Below are 20,174 nucleotides of genomic sequence, written 5' to 3'. Positions count from 1 at the left end.
GTGAATTAAGCCAGGAGCTCATCGGGCAGAATTGAGCCCTCGGGGGTGGTGGGGGGGGGGTGTTCAGTGTACCCTGAAATGACAGGGCAGGGTTTTCCTGGCTCCTTCCCCCACCTCTGTCTCTAGGATGGGGCGTTGCTTCTCCGGTCTTTGGGAGGCTGGTGGTGGCTGCAGGCCACGCCGCGCGGCTGCTTCTCTCTGAGCTCAACCCCACGCCAGACGCGCTCATAGAAGGTGAGAAGACGCCGTTGCCGTTCCACAGCCGGTTTATTAGGTGCTGGGTGCTGGAGAGCCGCCTGCTGTTGGCGCAGCCCCTGGCCCAGTGCGCGGCTGGTGCTGGCTCTGCCCGGGACGGGGCAGTTGGCATCGGTGGGATTGCAAAGAGACCCCGGAACGGTTAGTGTAGCCCAAGCCCGAAGTCTTGAGGCTGGGGGAGCCCCGGCTCTGGCCGCATCTCAGGGTTGCGCACCCCCCTGCGCAGCAGCGAGGGCCACCAGGCAGGCTCCACACTGGCTGGAAGGCTGGGACGGGCTCGCGCCGCGGCCGACGGCGCTTGGACACTGACCGCAGCAGCCTCAGCACCCCGCTCTGCCCAGCGCACGGAGCAGGGTGACAGCGCAGGGACGGGGCTGGGGGCTCCTCATCCTGCTCAGGCTGCTGTGCCTGGAGCTATCGGGGTTCCTGCTGTGCTCCCCGCGCCCTCCTGCTCTACCAGGAGTCTCCAGGGTGCAGCGGGACCCCCATCACCCAGCGCAGCACCGACAGCAGTGGGGGTGCAGAGGTGAGACAAAGCAGGATGAGCCCCTGGTGTGGGGGCTGCTTGAAGGGCAAAGCTCTGAAGTGTGGGGGCGCACCCCGAGAGGAGGAGGAGGTACAGGAGCATCAGCTGAAGCAGGCTGGGATTTCTCTGGCTGGGTGAAGTGCTGGGATTTAAATTAATTTCTAGTGCGTGGCTTCCCCCGGCACTGTGTGCCGCCGGCCCCCCGTCTGCGCCGTGCTCCCCCCGGCACGGGGGATTAGTGGTATTTATAGCAAACGCTCCATTTCAACTTTCCCCAACGAGGCCAATTCCTGCCTGCGAGGGAGACCGTGGGACACGTTGCTACCGGACCAGCCAGGGCCACCATCTCCTTGGCACAACTTGCCACAAGGACCTGGCCGCCCTCCCAGCTCTGGTTGCGATTGATTCGTGTTTTCCGTTTTGGGTTGGTTTTTTTTTTTTTCCTGGTGGAATTAATATTATGGCTGCTCTGGGTGCCGGAGCCTGGAGCTTGGCAGGGGTGAGTGGCACTGCCGGAGTGCAGAGCCATCCCTGGCACTCGCTGCCCTGGCCCTGCCTGCAGGTAGGACCTAAAAATAGCATCTGGCTGGTACATGCGGGAGAGCTGGAGCCGAACAGCCCTGTCCTCCTTCCCTACCTCTGCTCCTGCCGCAGCAGTGCGGCTCTGCCCCGGCTGGGAGCCCTGGGGACGGCACAGGGGTCCGGCTGGGGCCCCCCACCTTGTTGTACTGGTGGGAGCAGATGCGGCAAGCGGAGCGCGGGGCTGGTTCCGCACCCCTGTGCCCCCTCAGCAGTTGAGATTTTCCTCTTCCAGAGCTGAATCCTCCCCAGCCACTGGAAGCCCACCCCCCACCCCCACAACCCTGGCTTCTCCCCCCCTGCCTGCGGGGAGCGATGCGGGATGAAATCACGCTCGGTGGAAGCAGCCCCCCTCCTCTGTGAGCATTTATTGGTTTGCAGTGGCTGCCCGGAGCCCAGCACCCGGCTCTCCGTCCCACTGGGACCCACTGGGCGGGCAGCAGGGAGAGGGCTCGGAGCCCACGGTCCCTCGCTGTCCCTGGGGCAGGTGGGTGCCCCCCCAGCCCCCACCCGGCGCTATTTGGAGGTGGGGGGACCCTGGCCGAGCTGCAGCAGGGAGTTGGTGGCGTAGTTCTGGAAGAGCGGCTGGAGGAACATGCCGACGGTGCCGAAGACGCAGACGAAGACGAAGATCCACAAGAAGAGGCGGTCGATGACCATGGCCACGTACTTCCAGTCCTCGCTCACCTGCGCGGGGCCGGGAGAGATGCTGGGTCAGGCCAGGCCCCCCGCTATCACCCGGGGCTGGACCAGGAGCTCCGCAGAGCCCCAAACCTGCTCCCTCAGCACCGCAGCTCCGGGGCCCTGCCAGCTCACCACGGCCCTGTGGGGCTCCCCCCACCGCCACCAGCGCCGAGACTCGTTCCCCCAGGGAGCTGAGCTGGGGGGGGCAGCAGCCCCCAGCCCTGCAGCCCCAGCCCGGCCGGTTCCGCCAAATTCTGCATCCTCACGGTGCAGCGCGGGGTCAGGCCCCCCGGGAGCCTCCCGGCTTCCAGAGCGGCGGCTGCGGGCTGGGGCTGCGGCAGGGGGCGGGGGCTGCCGGGGGTCCCGGGGGGCAGGGCCAGGCAGGGACCCCCCCGGTGCCTGTATCCCACAGCCCTGCCCACCCTCAGCAGCCCTGCCTGCACCTCATATCCCTGCCCACATCTCACAGCCCTGCCTGCACCTCATATCCCTGCCTGCATCTCTCACAGCACTGCCTGCACCTCATATCCCTGCCTGCATCTCTCACAGCACTGCCTGCACCCCGTATCCCTGCCTGCATCTCTCACAGCACTGCCTGCACCTCATAGCACTGCCTGCATCTCACAGCCCTGCCTGCACCTCATATCCCTGCCTGCACCCCACAGTGCTGCCCACATCTCATATCCCTGCCTGCACCCCACAGCGCTGCCTGCACCTCATATCCCTGCCTGCACCCCACAGTGCTGCCTGCATCTCTCACAGCCCTGCCTGCACCCCATATCCCTGCCTGCATCTCATATCCCTGCCTGCATCTCTCACAGCACTGCCTGCACCTCATATCCCTGCCTGCATCTCTCACAGCCCTGCCTGCACCCCACAGCCCTGCCTGCATCTCACAGCCCTGCCTGCACCTCATATCCCTGCCTGCACCCCACAGTGCTGCCCACATCTCATATCCCTGCCTGCACCCCACAGCGCTGCCTGCACCTCATATCCCTGCCTGCACCCCACAGCGCTGCCTGCATCTCTCACAGCCCTGCCTGCATCTCACAGCCCTGCCTGCACCCCACAGTGCTGCCTGCATCTCTCACAGCCCTGCCTGCACCTCATATCCCTGCCTGCACCCCACAGTGCTGCCTGCATCTCTCACAGCCCTGCCTGCATCTCATATCCCTGCCTGCACCCCACAGCGCTGCCTGCACCTCATATCCCTGCTGCACCCCACAGCGCTGCCTGCATCTCTCACAGCCCTGCCTGCACCCCACAGCGCTGCCTGCATCTCTCACAGCCCTGCCTGCACCCCACAGCGCTGCCTGCACCTCATATCCCTGCCTGCACCCCACAGTGCTGCCTGCATCTCTCAGCCCTGCCTGCATCTCTCACAGCCCTGTCTGCATCTCACAGCCCTGCCTGCACCTCATATCCCTGCCTGCACCCCACAGCCCTGCCCACCCCCCCATAGCCCTGCCCGCCCCACCCCGCCTGCCCCGTCTCACGCTCTGGTCGTCGTCCTCGCTGCGCATGTGGTCGGCGATGAAGCGCACGCCATCCACCGCCTCCTCCAGCCCGCATGCGCAGCTGGCTGTGGGGGCCGGCGCCGGCCCCTGCTGCTCCCGGTAGCCGTTGAGCCCCTCAGCCTTGGCAGCGCCGGGGTTGGTGTAGCAGGTGCAGGCGCGGGCACCGGCCCGGAGGAAGAGGGTGGCGGTGGCAGCGCGCTCCTGCGTGTGTCGGCGCTGGCGCAGGCGCTGGCGAGCGCAGTTCTGCCGCGGCTGCTTCATGAAGAGCAGCGCTGGGAGCTTGCGGAGGAAGAGGGTGCGGACCCAGGGCGGCATGGTGTGCGTGGTGGGCGAGCGGTGGTGCACGTTGAGGACGCAGACACTGGTGACGATGGAGAAGGTCACCAGCACCATGGTGAACATGAGGTACTTGCCCACCAGTGGCACGTCCAGCGAGGTGGGCGGCACGATCTTGGAGATGAGCAGCAGGAAGACGGTGAGGGCGAGCAGGACAGAGATGCAGAGCGTCATCTTCTCACCGCAGTCGGATGGGAGGTAGAAGACGAGGATGGCCAGGGAGGTGATGAGGATGCAGGGGATGATGAGGTTGATGGTGTAGAAGAGCGGCTTGCGCCGGATGATGAAGTCGTAAGTGATGTCCACGTACGTGGAGTCGTCAGGGTTCTCGTTGCGTCGTCCTGGCAGCGCCACGATATCCCACTCACCGCTGGGCGTGAAGTCATCCAGGCTGGCCACCTCGCTCTTCAGCACCAGGTCGATCTCCGTGCGGTCGTAGGTCCAGGAGCGGAACTTCATGGTGCAGTTCTGCTGGTCAAAAGGGAAGTGCTTCACCTCGATCTTGCACGCGCTTTTGTAGATGGCCGGCGGCAGCCAGAAGATGCTGCCATCGTAGGAGATCACCGCGTTGGAGTAGAAGGAGACCTCGTACATCCCGTCGGCGCTGGGGCAAAGAGATGCACTGTCAGCCCTGGCCGTGCTCCAGCGGTGCGACAGCACCACCCCGAGCCCCGGGTGGGGCTGGGGGGGCATGCATGGCACCCCCCCCCCTAAAAAAACCCAACCACCTACTTGTTGTAGAGCACCACGTCGGGCAGCCAGATGTGCTTGGAGGGCAGCCGGACCTTCTTCATGTTGTCAAAGTCCTCTGGCTTCCAGGTGAGGCGGTAATCCTCCCACTCCTGCGGACAGGCAGGCTCAGCCTGGCCCTGCTGCGGGCAGGGGGGGGCCAGGGCAGGGGGCAAGGGAGTGCTCGGACAGGGGGACATGGGGGGACCCAGGGCAGGGTGCAGGGGGGTCCCCAGGACAGGGTGGACATGGAAGGGGGGGGTGGGGCAAGGTGCAGGGGGGTCCCCAGGACAGCGTGGACATGGGGGGACCCAAGGCAGGGTGCAGGAGGGTCCTCAGGTCAGGGTGGACATGGGGGGGGGCAGGGGGCAGGGGGTCCCAGGGCAGGGTACATGGGTGTCCCCAGGACAGGGTGGCCACAGGGGTGCTGGGGCAGGGTGCAGGGGGTCCCAGGACAGGGTGGACATGGGGGGAGCCCAGGGCACTGTGCACGGGGGGCTCAGGGCAGGGTGCAGGGGGTCCCAGGACAGGGTGGACACAGGGGGCCCAGGGCAGGGGGCAGGAGGGTCCCCAGGACAGGGTGGCCACGGGGGGGACTGGGGCAGGGTGGCCCCAGGGGCCACAGGGCGCAGGGCTCCCACCTGGGTCAGCCAGACGTTGGTGGTCATGATCTGCTCCCGCTCGTGCTGCCGAGAGAGCGGGGCCAGTCAGCGGGGGGGGGGGGGGGCTGGGGGCAGGGGAGGGGGCTGCAGGGCCCCCCGGGGGAGGGGGGCGCAGATCCCTGGCCCACTCACCACGCTGATGAGCTGCGCCAGGGACACCATCAGCTGCACCGTCACCAGCTCGGAGCCGTTGGTTGCCGGCCGGATCAGCTTGTTGTAGCGCGCGGGGTCCAGCAGATACTCCACCAGCCGCTCCTCCGTGTCCGTGCCCAGGCCCCCTGGGGAGGGGGGGGGAGGCTGAGCCCCCCCACTGCTGGGCACGGCCCCCCCGGCGGGCTCCGGACCCCCCCCCCCCCCCCGTGCCTGCCCGGGGGTCTGGGCCTGGCAGCCCGAGGGGGGCTGTGATGGGGGGGGGGGGGGGGGCAGCCAGCACAGGCAGGGCAGGGGGGGCGAGGGGGAGATGGGGAGACCCGGGGGGGGGGGGGGCTGGGGGGGGAGCAGCCGCGGGGGGGGCTGGGCAGGGGCTGGAGCCCTGGTGCTGCCAGGCAGGAGCCTGCTGGGTGTCCCCTCTGCCCTCTTCGCCTGTCCCTGCCCATCCCTGCCCTCCCCTGCCCATCCCTGCCCATCCCCTGCCCTCCCCTGCCCATCCCTGCCTGTCCCCTGCCCATCCCTGCCTGTCCCTGCCCGTCCCCTGCCCTCCCCTGCCTGTCCCCTGCCCATCCCTGCCTGTCCCCTGCCCACCCCTGCCTGTCCCCTGCCCATCCCTGCCCATCCTGCCCTCCCCTGCCCATCCTGCCTGTCCCCTGCCCATCCCTGCCTGTCCCCTGCCCACTCCTGCCCGTCCCTGCCCTCCCCTGCCCGTCCCTGCCCACCCCTGCCCGTCCCCTGCCCATCCCTGCCCATCCCCTGCCCTCCCCTGCCCACCCCTGCCTGTCCCCTGCCCATCCCTGCCTGTCCCTGCCCTCCCCTGCCCATCCTGCCCACCCCTGCCCATCCCTGCCTGTCCCCTGCCCACCCCTGCCCGTCCCTGCCCTCCCCTGCCCGTCCCTGCCCACCCCTGCCTGTCCCCTGCCCATCCCTGCCTGTCCCCTGCCCTCCCCTGCCCACCCCTGCCTGTCCCCTGCCCATCCCTGCCTGTCCCTGCCCCTCCCCTGCCCATCCTGCCCTCCCCTGCCCACCCCTGCCTGTCCCCTGCCCATCCCTGCCCATCCCCTGCCCTCCCCTGCCCACCCCTGCCTGTCCCCTGCCCATCCCTGCCTGCCCCTGCCCTCCCCTGCCCATCCTGCCCTCCCCTGCCCACCCCTGCCTGTCCCCTGCCCATCCCTGCCTGTCCCTGCCCTCCCTTGCCCATGCCCTGTCCTCCCCTGCCCATTCTCGACCACCCCCTGCCAGTCCCTGCCTGTCCCTGCCCTCCCCTGCCGGTCCCTGCCCGTCCCTGCCGGACTTTGCCGCCCCTGCCTGCCCCGGTACCCCCGCCGCAGGGTTCGGGCAGCCGGAGCCGCCGGGCCCAGCGGTGCCGCGGGAGCCGCAGAGCCCCGGGGGAACGGGGAGCCCCGGGAGCCCCGGCGGGCCGGGCCAGGGCAGCACCGGGGCCGGTACCGGCTCTGCTCCGGGTCTGTGCGCGGCCAGTACCGGACGGCCCTATGCAACAGGCGCAGCCCCGGGGCCCGGGGCCCTCCCCGCCGGTGCCGGTGCCGGTGCCCGCCTTACCCCCCTCCGCGGTACTTACGTCTGAGGGCGGCGAGGAGGCAGAGGACGCGGAGCAGCGCCATGGGGGCGGCCCGCTGCCGGTGCCGCTGCCGGTGCCGCTGCCGGTGCCGCTGCCGGTGCCCGGGCGCTGTCCCCGGTGCTGCCCGCGCTCTCCGCGGTGCTGGAGCCGGCGGCGGCGGCCCGGGCGGGGCGGCCCCGGGCGGGAGGCGGTGCCGGGCGCTGCGCCGGGGCCGTCCCGCGCTCCCCGCTCCGCCGCCGTCACCGCCGCCGTCAGCGGCCCCGGGGCCGCCCCCGCCCCCGCCCCCGTCGCGCCCCGGGGACACCGGGAGGGGGGGGGGGCGGGGTCCCCCGAGCCTCCGCTCAGCCGGGGCCCAGCCCCCAGTCCCTGCGCGGTACCGGCGGGGGGGGGGGCCCGCGGCGGGCACCGGAGGGGGGATGGGAAGCTCCCAGGCGGGTCGCGGGCCCCCCCGCGGCCCTACCACACGCGGGGCGTCTCGGGCCCCGGGACCCCCCCGGACTTGCGGGACCCCTCAGGCCACACCGGGTCCCCCCAGACTTCGACACCCCCCCCCCCCCCGCGCCGATGACCCCCCGTGACCCCTCCCACCAGGGGCGGGGCTCTCCCCTCCCGCTCGCCCCGCCCCTCACTCTCCGGGGCGCCTGGCTGGCGTCACTTCCGGCTCGGCACCGCCCCGCCCGGGCGTGCGAGCGCTTCCGGCGGTTGATGCCCCGCCCCTTCCGCTGGCGACGGGAGGGGTCACTTCCGGAGAGCGGGGCCGTCCCGCCGCCATCTTGGGCCGGCTCCGGGGGCTGCGGCGGCGGCGGCGGCGGAGTGGGTCCCTCCATGGGAAGATGCAGCGGGCGGGGGCGGAGGAGGCGGCGGGGGCGCAGGCGGCGGCGGGGGGGCCCGGGCGGAGCGGGGCCGAGGTGGCGGCGGCCCCCGCCGGGCGGCTCCTGAGGCGGGAGCTGCGGCTGCTCGAGTCCATCTTCCACCGGGGCCACGAGCGGTTCCGCATCGGCAGCGCCTGCCCCGACGAGATCAGCTGCGAGTTCGTCCCGGGGGCCGGGGCCCGCGCCGGGGCCTCCGCCTCCCGGGGGCCGCCACCGGGGCCCGTCCGCATCCACTGCAACATCACGGTGAGGCCCGGGGGGGTGACACTGGCCCCGGGGGGCTCCGAGGGGCCCACCCCGGCACCGAGGGGCCCACCCCGAGCCGCTGTGGGGCGGCCGCGGCCCGTTAGAGCCCGGGGCCGTTACGGGCGGCAGGGGCTGGCCCGGCCCAAACTGGGCCCGGGGCACCGAGGGGCCGAGGCCAGGCTCAAGCGGCCGCGGGGGGAGCAGCCTCCGTGTCCCCCCACCCCACCTTCCCGGGGCCCCCGAGCTCAACGGGGCTCTCCGCACAGGGAAGCGTCACCCAGCAGAACAGACCCGGAGCCTTCAGCCTCGATGGGGGGTGCGGGCGGGGCGGGGGGCAGTAGTCTCCCCTCCCTGGGGGTCCCTTCCTCCTGTCCGGAGCCTCTGCACCCTCTTTTCTGTACTTGCCCTGAGGTGGCTTTTTTAGAGGAGGGGTCCCAGGTGACCCTGGCCGGTGATGCCTGGAGGAGGGGGTACCCACAGTCTCTGCGCCCCCTTTTCTGTGCTTGCCCCGAGATGGTTTTCTTCTGGGGGGGGGGTGTCCCAGGTGGCTCTTCACATCCACCCTGGCTCATCCTCACCTGGATTTTGGGGGATCCTGGTGCTGGGCCGGTTTGCAATGTGGTGCGGATCCCATCGGGCGAGGTTCAGGTGGCATCGTGGCCACAGAGGAGAAGCAGAACCGGGAAAGCCCCCGGTGCGGTGCCGATCAGGGCCAGGAGCTGGGATTTTCCCAAGGGACGACTCGGGAGCGTCGTCAGCGGCTTTGCCCTGGCTTAAAGGCACCGCTTGGCCTCTGCCCCTCTGCGGGTGCTGCTGGGTCGCCTGATTCTTCTGCAGCGCTTCTGGTCCAGACCTGGTGAAGCACGAGGCCCGTGGGACGGCGTGGAACACGCTCCGTGTCCTGCCTTAACCCCCAAAGGCCCCAGTGACCGGAGGGGTGGCCATAATGTCACCACCCTCCATATTCCACCCTGGGCTTAGGGGAAGCGGCACAGAGCTGAGCCAGTTGGAGCAGGGGGTTTGTTTTGCCCTTGGCCCCGGGATTTAGCCGGAGGAGGGATACGGTCACTTGGGGGCCATTCCCCTGGTCTCTGCGGTCTGGAGGGATCTTTGGGAGATGTGGGGCTGCAGCTCCCTGTCCTGAGCTCGCTGCTCTCTTCCCTGCTGGCTGCTCTAGTGTGACGGAGGGAGCTGCAGCAGTTCAAACACCACCTTCTTGTTTCCAGGAGTCTTACCCAGCTGTTCCTCCGATATGGTCTGTGGAGTCGGACGATCCAAACCTGGCAGCTATCCTGGAGAGGCTGGTGGAAGTCAGGAAAGGAAATACGCTGGTGAGGGGGCGCTGCCTGGGGCAAGGGGAGGGGTGCCGAGAGGCTGGCTGCTTCGGGAGGGTAAAATCCTTGCTGCGTGCCTCCAGCTGCGGGGGCACCTCTGGTCTCATAAGGATTCAGGAAATTTGGGATGAGCAGCTCTGACTTCTCTTGAGTCTGATGCTGGGGTGTGATTTTCCTCCCCTGTGTCGGCCGCTGCTTGGAGTGGGAAGGAGCGGCCTCTGAGCCTTGGCTTGCTCATTTGTGAGGGAAGGCGTTGCAGTGCTGAGGGCAGCTGAGGCTTGGCTGGGTGTGGGGGTCTCTGCACCTCTCTGACACTTGCCTGGTCTCTGGACAGCTTTTGCAGCACCTGAAGCGAATAATCTCCGACCTGTGCAAACTCTACAACCTCCCTCAACATCCAGACGTTGAAATGCTGGACCAGCCTCTGCCGGCGGAACAGGTGAGTGACCCGGGATGAGACTTTTGAAGCTCATAAAATGAGTTCCCTGGAGTTTGCTTTAGAGGTTGAGGCTTCTGTGACCCCCAAAAGAGGAATGCAGCAGGTGAGGTGTTGATCTCCTCTCCCTGGGGTGGATTCCTGTCCTGGGTGATGCCAGCCTGCTCCATTGGGCCTCAGTGCTGTTTAGCTGCTCTGGTGTGGGTTCCTGTAAAGGTTCTGGGCTTCACTCTGCTTTTAACTTGGTGGTTCTTGTAAATCCCTGTTTAACCTTTCCTCAGAAGTGTCTGGGAAGGCAGGAGAGCATTGCCCCAGGAAGCTGAAGGTGCAATCTCTTGTCTCTGTCCTTTTGTCCCCGCAGAGCGTGCAGGAAGAGGTGTCCTCTGAAGAGGAAGATGAAGAGATGCCAGAGGTAAGTGCTGCCTCGCTGCGTTGAGGAAGTACGCCAGAGAGCTGAGCGCAGGGAGATGCCTGCGGAAAGGTGCGAGGGCACAGGGATTGTGTCTGGGAGGAGCTTGGGGAGTCCAGGCAGGGAAAAGTTTGGCACAGAGTCGAGATTGTTCTCAGCATTTTGCTGCTGTGGACCCAGGTGCTGAGCCACGGGTGGGAGCAACCTGTTCACAAACCACAGGGGCCTGCAGCAGCCAAGAGGTGTAGCCGTAGCCTCCAAAGGCATCCAGACGAGCTGAGAGCGGAGCCTCTTGGACAACTCTCTCTGCTCGTGCTGCTGTGCTCTAGAGCCTGAAATTTACTCACGAGTGATGGGATTTCCGGGGTGCCGTCTCTGGTGGGGAAATCGCACCGTGAAAACGGGACTCCCGCAGAGAGGATTAAGGTAGGGTGGCTGGGCATGTGAGCGAGCTAATTGGCAGGAGCAGCAGAGGCAGCCATCGTTTACTGCAGGCTGAGAATATCATGCTGCAAAACCTGCAGGCTTCAGTTGTTTGGTTTGCGGTTTAGAGATCTCTAGAAGTGGGTGGAATAATCTTGAATCTCCATGGTGACATTTAGCGATGCCTCACGCGCCTCTCCTGGGGTGTGAGAGGCACGGGCATCGAGTCAGCAGCACCACAGAACCTGGGGGCAGGTCACTTAGCAGCGTGCTTAGCAGTTTTGGGGGTTTAGCAAAGTTAATAGCCTGCTAAATCAAAGCTGGGTCCCCAGAGAAAATGCGGTGGCTTAAACTGGTACCGGTGTAACCTGGCATATCTGCAGACTTGCCACTTCGCGGCAAACTGGTGATGTGTGAGTCCTCATGCTCCTGTGGGCTGAAAAAGCAATCCTCAGGAGCGGAGCGTTTCCCCCTCACGCTTTCTGCTAACGCTGTGCATTGTCGTGCAGGGCCAGCACTGTCGCTCAGAGCAAAGGTTTCCTGCTGACTAGTTGGATTTGTTGGGCTGTGTCGGAAGAGCAGAGCAGCAGAGCCGTGCCCTGGTGCAGATATGCATTATGCAGGTTAATCCACTCGAGGGATTTTCTAGGAGGATCTATTTTTCCTGTGTGACAGTCTAAAAATGTCAAAGCCCTTCCAAAAATGCTGCTTATCCAGAATAGCAGCAGCTAGCCTGGAGAGGCTGAAGTAAACACTTGTTTGGAGGATTTAATAGCAGCCCTGGAGCTGGGTGCACCCACAGCCATTTGCAGGCAGCTTCCAGGTAGCTGTGGTGCTGACACAGTGCGTGGGGGGAGATCTCCGCCGTGGCCCCCATCGCTGCGACTGGTTTTTACTGGGTATTAACATCAGGCTCTGGTGGAAAGGGATGCAGGACAGCGTCTGTCAGCAGGGTTAGGGAGAGTGGCAGGGCATGCAGCGCGGTGCTGAGCTGAGCTACAAAGAGCTTCCAGACACGCTGTGAAACGTCACCTCTTTTGGAGGGGAGGATGTCCCAGGCCACTGAATTTCCTGTGTGAGGGTCTCTTCTCCTTGTGTGACCTCTGCTCACGTTGGGTTTTGGCACGTGAAGGGGGAGCGGCCCAGCCCGGCAGCGCCGCACCCGGTACCTGTGCTTTGTTCCAGCCATCCAGAAATGTGGCACAGGGCGGCTTGAGCCGTGTGTGTGACGACATGCAAGTGCCCTTCAGTTAGACTGGGCTGGTGGGGGAGCGTACATAAGGTAAATGGCCAATTCTAGATGGGCATGTGTGGTGGTTTGACCTTGGCTGAGTGCCAGGTGCCCACCGAAGCCATTCCGTCACTCGTCTCAAGCAGGCAGGGGAGCGAAAATGTAATGAAAGACTCGTGGGTCGAGATAATGGCAGGGAGATCACTCAGCAATTACCATCACGGGCAAAACAGACTCGACTTGGGGAAATTAGTTTCATTTATTACCATTCAAATCAGAAAAGAACCATCTTCCCCCGCCACCCCTCCCTTCTTCCCGGGCTTAATTGCCAGTTCCTCAACCTCCTCCCCCCCGAGCAGCACAGGGGGACGGGGAATGGGGGTTACGGTCAGCTCATCACACGTCGTTTCTGCCGCTCCTTCCTCCTCACACTCTTCCCCTGCTCCAGCGTGGGGTCCCTCCCGCGGGAGACAGTCCTCCACGACCTGCTCCAGCGTGGGACCCCCGCGGGGCCACGGGTCCTGCCAGCAAACCTGCCCCAGCGTGGGCTTCCCACAGGTCACAGCCTCCTGCGGGCACCCCCTGCCCCGGCGTGGGGTCCTCCCCGGGCTGTGGGTGGGGGTCTGCTCCCCCAGGGGCCGGGGGCACAGCCTGCCTCGCCGGGGGCTTCACCTCCAGCTGCCGGGGCATCTCTGCTGCGGCCGGGAGCGCTCCTGCCCTGCCCTGGGGGTCTGCAGGGCTGCTGCTCTCACCGTCTCGCTCCTCTCTTCCCCTGATGCAGATTTATTTTATTCCCCCCCGCCCCTTCTTAACGCGCCATCAGAGGCGCTGCCGCCATCGCTGCGGTGGGTCCATCTCGGAGCCGGCTGGCATTGGCTCTGTTGGATGTGGGGGGAAGCTTCTGGCAACTCCCCGAAGCCACCCCTGTAGCCCCCTGGCTACCAAACCCTTGCCAGCAAACCCAGTACAGCATGAGATTTGGAAGGGAAGAACCCAGCTAACAAAGAGCTTGTACAAGCCCGATTTAACTCTGGAAAGGGAATCGTGCCGCTCTGCCGGCTGCCTTTGGTAAGGGAGGGCAGCGGGGGCCCAGTGCCGGAAACCTTTTTGCTGAGCGTGCCCAGGTCTGGTGTCTTCCACCCGGTTTGTGCCTCGGATCAGGGCTTGGGGAGGGGAAGGAGCACCAGGAATCCTTCCTGGTCCAGAGCAGCTTCCATCTGCAGTGCTTGGAGCAGGGAGGAGCGAAGACACGTCTCCCACTAGCTCTCCTCTCGCCTTCCCAGGACACCGAGGACTTGGACCACTATGAGATGAAAGAGGAAGAGCCGGCAGATGGGAAGAAGACAGAGGATGAAGGCATTGGGAAGGAAAACCTCGCCATTTTAGAGAAAATAAAAAAGAACCAGAGGCAAGATTACTTAAATGTACGTGTCACCGGGCGGGGCGGGTGGGTTGGGGAAGCAGAGGGACCCAAGGGTGACAGCAGCAGAGGGACCCAAGGGTGACAGCAGCGGAGGCACCCGCTCACCCTGAGTTGGAGGGGCTGTCCCCGGCCAGAGGTGCAGCGGTGGCTCTTCGGGGCTGGCGTGGCTGATGCAGGGGGCTGCCAACTGCCTCCGCAGCTCGGGGAAATGCGTGAGCCTCGGGTAGCGTTGGTGCTACGTGGGGCAGCCTTCCTGTAGCGAGATCTGGGGGTCCCCTCTGCTCCCGGCAGCCGCACCTCGCTGCGGGCTGTGGAGGCGGCTGGTGGGTTGTGCTTTTTTTATACTCCTGGGCTGAGATTCTTAGAGCTGAGAGGGCATGGAGGCATTCCTGCTGCAGCTCTGCTGCCTGGGGCGGCGTGTTTGGAGCAAGGGAAGTTCTTGTAGGGGGAAAGGGGAAGACTGAGAGGTGGGGGGCACGGTAAGGTCTAGTTTAGGGGCCAGGTGGGAGTTCTGGCTCGGGTGTTGGCCTCGTAGAGCAACAGCCGTGGTGGGTGCGGTGTAACGATGCAACTTCCCAAATTCCTCACAGGGTGCAGTGTCTGGGTCTGTGCAGGCCACCGACCGGCTAATGAAGGAGCTCAGGGATATTTACCGATCACCAAGTTTCAAGGGTGGTAAGTACCACGGGGAGCTCGGGGGAAGGGGCTGCTGCTCCGCTCTTCGTGACGGGGTTTAACTCGTCGTTCCGGGTGGTACCTGATGGGCCTTAGAGCTGTCGAGCTCAGCTGGGGGGGAGGGGATCTCTGGCCATCGGTTGTCGCTCTCTCAGGAGTGAGCAAAACTGCCTTTCTGTTCCCTGCTAGTGCTGGCTGGAAGGTGAGGAGCGTGCTGTGGGTGGGGGGCTTACCTGGCTTGGAGGGTGATGGTCCTCCTGCCCCTTTCCTGAGCCCAAGGACTTGGGAAAGACCAATGGTAGGAAAAGTGCTGACCTCGGGATGGTTCTTCTGGATAAGTGCTGCTTCGTGGAGGGGTCTGTGCCAGGCTGAGGTGGTGCTGCAGGGCCAAGCGGGGGTTGACGTGGTGGGTGGTGGCTCGAGTCGCTGTTCAGCCTCCCCCCGTAGTGACACCCCTCTTCTCTGCCTCGCAGGATACTATGCAGTTGAACTAGTGAACGACAGCCTGTACGATTGGAACGTCAAACTCCTGAAGTAGGTGGCATAGCTCGGGATCATGCAAACTGTGGTGGGACCAGAATGTCCCTGTGAGCCGGAGGGGGGGTGGGCAGGGCAGGGGAGCACCTGGCAGACCTTGGGTTAGCTTCTCTCGGGCAGCTCGCTTGCTGTCTCCGCATCAGAAAGGAGATGACGTCTCCGGAGAAAGATGAGAATATCTGAGGGCTCTGCAAGTCTGTCTGCTGTTCCTAGAGTCCTGGAAGAGGTGCATCAGACAAAACCCCGAGCTTTCACACCCTCCAGACACGGCTGCTGCCTTTTCCTTGGGCCAGGCAGTCTTTTATTTTTAAGCTGGCAGCATGCAAAAAGGGTGTGATGGTCTTCTCTGCAAACCGGGAGCAGAATGCTGACAGCCCGTGCTGTCGCTGCCCTCTGGGTGCGAACCCGCGGGCCGGCGTGGCAGCCAGGTTGTGCAGGTACAGTAGCTCTGGGCTTGGGCGGCAGCGAGCACAGCTGACTCGAGGTGCACGGCCTCGGCTCTGACCCTCGGGGATTTTCGTTTGGCAGGGTTGACGAGGATAGCGCTTTGCACAACGATCTCCAGATCCTCAAAGAGAAAGAAGGAACAGATTTCATCCTCCTCAACTTCTCCTTTAAAGTAAGGCTTCCCGCACCTCCCCCTCCTTGAGGCACGCTTGCCGCGGCGAGTCCTCAGAGATGTTTCTCAGCGGCTTTGTTCCCTTCTCTCCTTCCAGGATAACTTTCCTTTTGATCCACCATTCGTAAGGGTTGTGTCCCCGGTGCTGTCAGGGGGGTAAGTGACTACCTGCCTCCGCTCACCGTCTCCCGCGCTGCTTGCCGTTCTCACCACGAGTTTCTCTAGCGCTGCCCCTAATCGCCCCGATACCAGCTTGCAGTCGCTCTCCCGGGAAGCGTAGGTGGGGGGTTGGATTTTTTTTTGTTGTGGTGGTGGTGGTGGTGGTGTATGTTTCCATCTGAGATCGACCCTGAGACAACGATCCGTCTCTGGAGCAGCGGGTGGGTGAGGCTGTGGCTGGCTCTGACATAACGTGGCCTCGTTTCTTCCCCAAGGTACGTTCTGGGTGGCGGTGCCATCTGCATGGAGCTACTGACAAAACAGGTGGGTCCCTGCCGCTGCGTGGGCTTGGGTAGCCGCTGCTCCGCCACGCCTTGTGTTCCTGCTACCAGCCAAATCCTGCCTGCACCCCCGGCTGGCAGCTTGCGATGCCCGCGCCGGGCTCAGAACCTTTTGTTGGGGTGGGGAAGCACAGCCCCTGGGCGCGGGGGTCCTGCCTGCGCTGGCCTCACTGCTGCGTTGTGTCCCCAGGGCTGGAGCAGCGCGTACTCCATCGAGTCAGTGATCATGCAGATCAGCGCGACTCTGGTGAAAGGGAAAGCACGAGTACAGTTTGGAGCAAATAAGGTAGGGCCGGGTCGGCGTAAGAGAACGCCGGGAGCGGTGGGGGCGGGTGAGCGGGTGGGTGGCGCTGGCAGCGTGGTGCGCGGGGGGCGGCTGGCACCGGGTTCCGGTGGGCTGATGGTCACCCTGGCTTCCCTTGCAGAATCAGTACAGCCTGACGAGAGCACAGCAGTCCTACAAGTCCCTGGTTCAGATCCACGAGAAGAATGGTAAGGGCTGAGGGGAGGGCGTGCGTTTCCCCTGCCAGCCCGGGCTCCCCTAGGCCCGGCATCTGACAAGCCACCGGAATTTTTTTCCGCCCACCGTCTGGCTGCAGTGTCCCTCTGCCCTATCCTGGTCGGTGCTGAGCTCCCTCAGCCGTGACTGGAGGCAGCACTCGGCTGTCCGCCTGCTCTCGGGGAGCAACCAGGAGAGAAACCCCCCCGGTGCTGGGGGAGATGTGGCACTTGGGAAGCGGGACTGGGCGCGCTTGCGCTGCCGCTTTCTGCAGCGTTTCCAGGCGTGGATCCCTCATGGATCTCTCTTCTCGTTCCAGGCTGGTACACACCGCCCAAGGAGGATGGCTAGCGCCGATGCTGTAGGACCAATCTGATTATCTTCTGGATGCTCTACTTGGATCTTACCGATGCCTCTTGGCTTTCTCCCAGGATGTCATAGCTCTGCCTGTTGCAGGACAATAATGGCTGTTAAAAAAAAAAACTCTAAATAAAACTGTTTAAGCAGTTGGACTGACCTAAAACACTTGCTGGACCCTTGCTAGCAGGCATTCTTGTTAAAACAAACTTTTGAGCCTCTTGTATCGCTGGAAACTTTCAACTCTACTCCAGTCTAGAGCGTCCTCCTTACCTATGCTATGGATTTAATTTATTTTCTTATTTCATGTACACTGCTTTTTTTTGTTACAGTGTATGATGGATGTGTATGGAAAATGTATCTTTGGAGAAAAAAAAAAAATTACAGTTTGTTAATTTGAAGATGCTGGTCTGAATAATTTTTTTCTTTTTTCCAAGTTGCTGCTGGGTGGATCGTACCCTGAGCTGGCAGCGGCAGGAGCAAAGCCCTTGGTGGCATCTTCAGCCCTGGGGGGGTGGTGGATGGAGCTGAGGGGCTGCGCTGGAGGTGGGGGCGCAGGAACGGCCTGAGATTCTCGGTGTTTGCTACGAAGCCCCCCCTGGACAAGCCACAGGAAGGTCTGGAGCAGCTACCTTGGAAAAAGAAAACTGGTTTTTTTTCTTTTTTTTTTTCTTTTTTTTTCTTTTTTTTTTTCTTTTTTTTCTTTTTTTTTTTTTTTTTTTTTTTTGGCAACAAGGGAGCGCAGGGCTTCTGTCCCCTTCTCGCTTAGGCCAAGGACAGACTTTATTTATAAACTGCCACCTTGCACCCCCGCAGGTGGGGGAGGGGAAGGTCCATAAACCTTTTTTTATGGGTGAGGGGGGTGTGGGTGCCCCCCAGGGCTGCCAGCTCACCCCCATCTCCGTGTCCCATCTTACCAAGCACTAAGCAAGAGGCTCAAGTGGGCGAAGGGGAGCGGGGGCAGCGCTGGCTGCGCTCGCTGCTCTCCTCCCTCCCCAGGACTCGCTCCTGCAGCCATGGGCGTGGGGCTGGAGGGATTTATTTTAGATTTTTCCTCCTCATTCCTGCTCAGCTCGGTGCTGCAGTCGTGCCCCTGTCCCTTCCTCAACTCCCTCTGCCCCGCTGGGAGGCTGCTGGAAGGAGATTTGGGTGTTGGAGCTGCTCCGGCTTCTGGGGCCGTGTCCTCGGCTGGAGGGCATCACTGCCTCATTGCCTGAGCCGCGCCATCCCCATTAATTCCCTGGCATTGATTAAAAGTTACAAGAAAATCAAAGAGCCTCAGAAGTCCGTTATCTCCTCCGGCAGCTGTTCCCTCCTTCAGGCGTTGTCCTGCTCCAGCCTTGGCATGAAAAGATGCTGTAGGAGAGGGATGACGGACGCTGCCCCACTCCAGCCCCGGCTGGGGGACTATTTTTAAGTGGCTTTGCTGAAGGACCAGAGGGTTTGTGACACCGAGCGGCTCCGCTCCCCCCTTGGCCGGGGCAGGGGGTTAAGCTGGTTTAATACAGGTTTCAAAAGCTGGTGGTGCTGCTGTTTGGTGAGTGGGGGGGCTGCGCCTGCTGGCTGCCATGGAGGGGTTGGGTGTACTGGGTGTACGGGGCGTACTGGGTGAGCTCACGGCACGTGTGCTTCCCAGTGCTGCCGGCTTTCCACACCGGGATGAGTGGGAGAGCTGGAGCAGACCCCCTGCGGCTGACCCAGCGCGGCAGGAACAGCACGAGCTGGCGTCTGGCGGGTGCCTGGCCCGTCTGTTCTCACCCACCCAGCGCCAGGATCCATCCTGCTCCCAGACGGGCTCCAGCGCTCCTCGTTTTGGCTTCGCAGAGAAGCGGGTACGCGGTGCCATCTGTCCCCGCTGCCAGAAAGGCTCCCAGTGCCACCCCCGCTGCAGGAGCTGGCCGGGGGCACGGTGGCCAGGAGAGGCTTCCCGGTGGGGACGCGCGGGGTGGCATGCTGCTGGCGCTGCCACCCACCGCACGAAGCCACCGAGATGGTGCTGCCGGCACCGCCGTCCTGCTGCCAGGATGCCTGGAATGGTGAAAGGAGATGGAAATCCGCCAAGGAAGGAAAGCAGCACCTCTCCCACCCAGCTCCCTCAGCATGCTGGCGGGGGCATGGAGTTTTCTGGGGCTTCCAGAAGGTGAAGCTGCTCCCACTGCCGGTTTAGGTGCCACTGGCCACCACGAGGCACGTCCTTGCCACCGCTCGCCATGGCACTGCTGGCAGCGCCGCTGCTCGAGGCTGCCCAGCACCCCCCCTGAGCCCGGACCAGGGGGCACGGTGCTGGGGAGCAGCCGTCCCTGCCGGGTCAGGGTCTGCTCCCCCAGTGTCCCCCCTCCCAGCAGCAGGACCTTGGGGACATTCGCTGGCCCCTACAAGCAGGAGGAGCCCGTGTCCTGCCCCGAGCTGGGGCAGCTCTGTGCTGGGGGCTGGGGGAGCAGCTCTACCCTCAAAACCCACCCCCATCCCTTGCCGTTGTGCAAATAGGTCAGGGCCCCCCGCCACCCCCCCCAGCACCACGCGGCCCAGCCACCAGCCCCGCAGGAAGCCAAATTTCTGGGCTCAGCCGGGGTTTTCCGGCAAGGGCTCGGCACAGCCCTGCCAAAGTAGGTCTGTGCTGGTGTGGGGTGAACCGCAGCGGCAGCGAGCGCAGTGGGGCCGTGCCCCGGCGGGCTGGCACGGGGCCTGGCACAGGGGATGCACGAGGGGCTGTGCACAAGGGGCTGGGCACGAGGGACTGAGCACAGAGCCCCCGTGCAAGGGGTCTGTGTGTAGGGGGCTGTGCACGGGGGATGCACATGGGTTCTGCACGGGGGGCTCCATGCACAAGGGGCTGAGCACAGAGCCCCGTGCAAGGGGTCTGTGTGTAAGGGGCTGTGCACGGGGGATGCACATGGGTTCTGCACGGGGGGCTCCATGCACAAGGGGCTGAGCACAGAGCCCCGTGCAAGGGGTCTGTGTGTAAGGGGCTGTGCACGGGGGATGCACATGGGTTCTGCACGGGGGGCTCCATGCACAAGGGGCTGAGCACAGAGCCCCGCGCAAGGGGTCTGTGTGTAGGGGGCTGTGCACGGGGGATGCACATGGGTTCTGCACGGGGGGGCTCCATGCACAAGGGGCTGAGCACAGAGCCCTGCAGGGGGTTTGTGTGTAGGGGCTGTGCACGGGGGCTGCACATGGGCTCCATCCATGAGGTCCGTGCATGAGGCTGTGGGTACCAGGGGCCACGCACAGGGTATGTCCGTGGGTCTGGTGTAAGAGGCTGCGCACGGGGGCTGTGCCTGGGTTCCATCCATGGGGTCCATGCACGAGGGGCTGTGCACAAGGGGCCGTGCTCAAGGCTCTGTGCAGGGGGTCTGCACGTAAGGGTCCACGGGCTGCGGGCCGTGCATGGGGGCTGTGCATGGGTTCCATCAGTGGGGTCCATGCACGAGGGGCTGTGCTCAGGGCTCTGTGCAGGGGGGCTGAGCACAGGTTCTGTCCATGGGAGTTCACGCACGGGGGCTGTGCACGAGGGGCTGTGCACGGGGGCTGTGCACAGGTTCATGCACGGGGGCTGTCTGTGGGGGTCTCCCCTTGCAGCCCACACCCAGGCT

General features: G+C 64.4%; 2 protein-coding genes across 2 annotated transcripts; one reads left to right on the top strand and one right to left on the bottom strand.

Moving 5' to 3' along the window:
- Nucleotides 1-1,713: 1,713 nt before the first annotated feature.
- CHRNB2 (cholinergic receptor nicotinic beta 2 subunit) lies at nt 1,714-7,572 on the bottom strand. The gene is made up of 6 exons (XM_055696750.1): nt 7,018-7,572; nt 5,421-5,566; nt 5,268-5,312; nt 4,630-4,739; nt 3,541-4,501; nt 1,714-2,047 (listed from the first exon to the last, which is right to left on the bottom strand). Exons 1-6 carry the CDS (start codon nt 7,058-7,060, stop codon nt 1,877-1,879), a joined length of 1,476 nt encoding a protein of 491 aa, XP_055552725.1. The 5' UTR covers nt 7,061-7,572; the 3' UTR covers nt 1,714-1,876.
- A 197-nt stretch (nt 7,573-7,769) lies between these two features.
- Nucleotides 7,770-16,979, top strand: UBE2Q1 (ubiquitin conjugating enzyme E2 Q1). The gene is made up of 13 exons (XM_055696775.1): nt 7,770-8,135; nt 9,362-9,466; nt 9,804-9,908; nt 10,267-10,317; nt 13,252-13,392; nt 13,982-14,066; nt 14,540-14,600; nt 15,132-15,222; nt 15,320-15,378; nt 15,657-15,705; nt 15,913-16,008; nt 16,148-16,214; nt 16,541-16,979. Exons 1-13 carry the CDS (start codon nt 7,851-7,853, stop codon nt 16,570-16,572), a joined length of 1,227 nt encoding a protein of 408 aa, XP_055552750.1. The 5' UTR covers nt 7,770-7,850; the 3' UTR covers nt 16,573-16,979.
- The last annotated feature ends 3,195 nt before the right edge of the window (nt 16,980-20,174 follow it).

Source organism: Falco cherrug, chromosome 19 (assembly GCF_023634085.1).
Source record: "Falco cherrug isolate bFalChe1 chromosome 19, bFalChe1.pri, whole genome shotgun sequence".
NCBI lineage: Eukaryota > Metazoa > Chordata > Aves > Falconiformes > Falconidae > Falco > Falco cherrug.
This window is presented reverse-complemented; position numbering and strand designations above follow the sequence as displayed.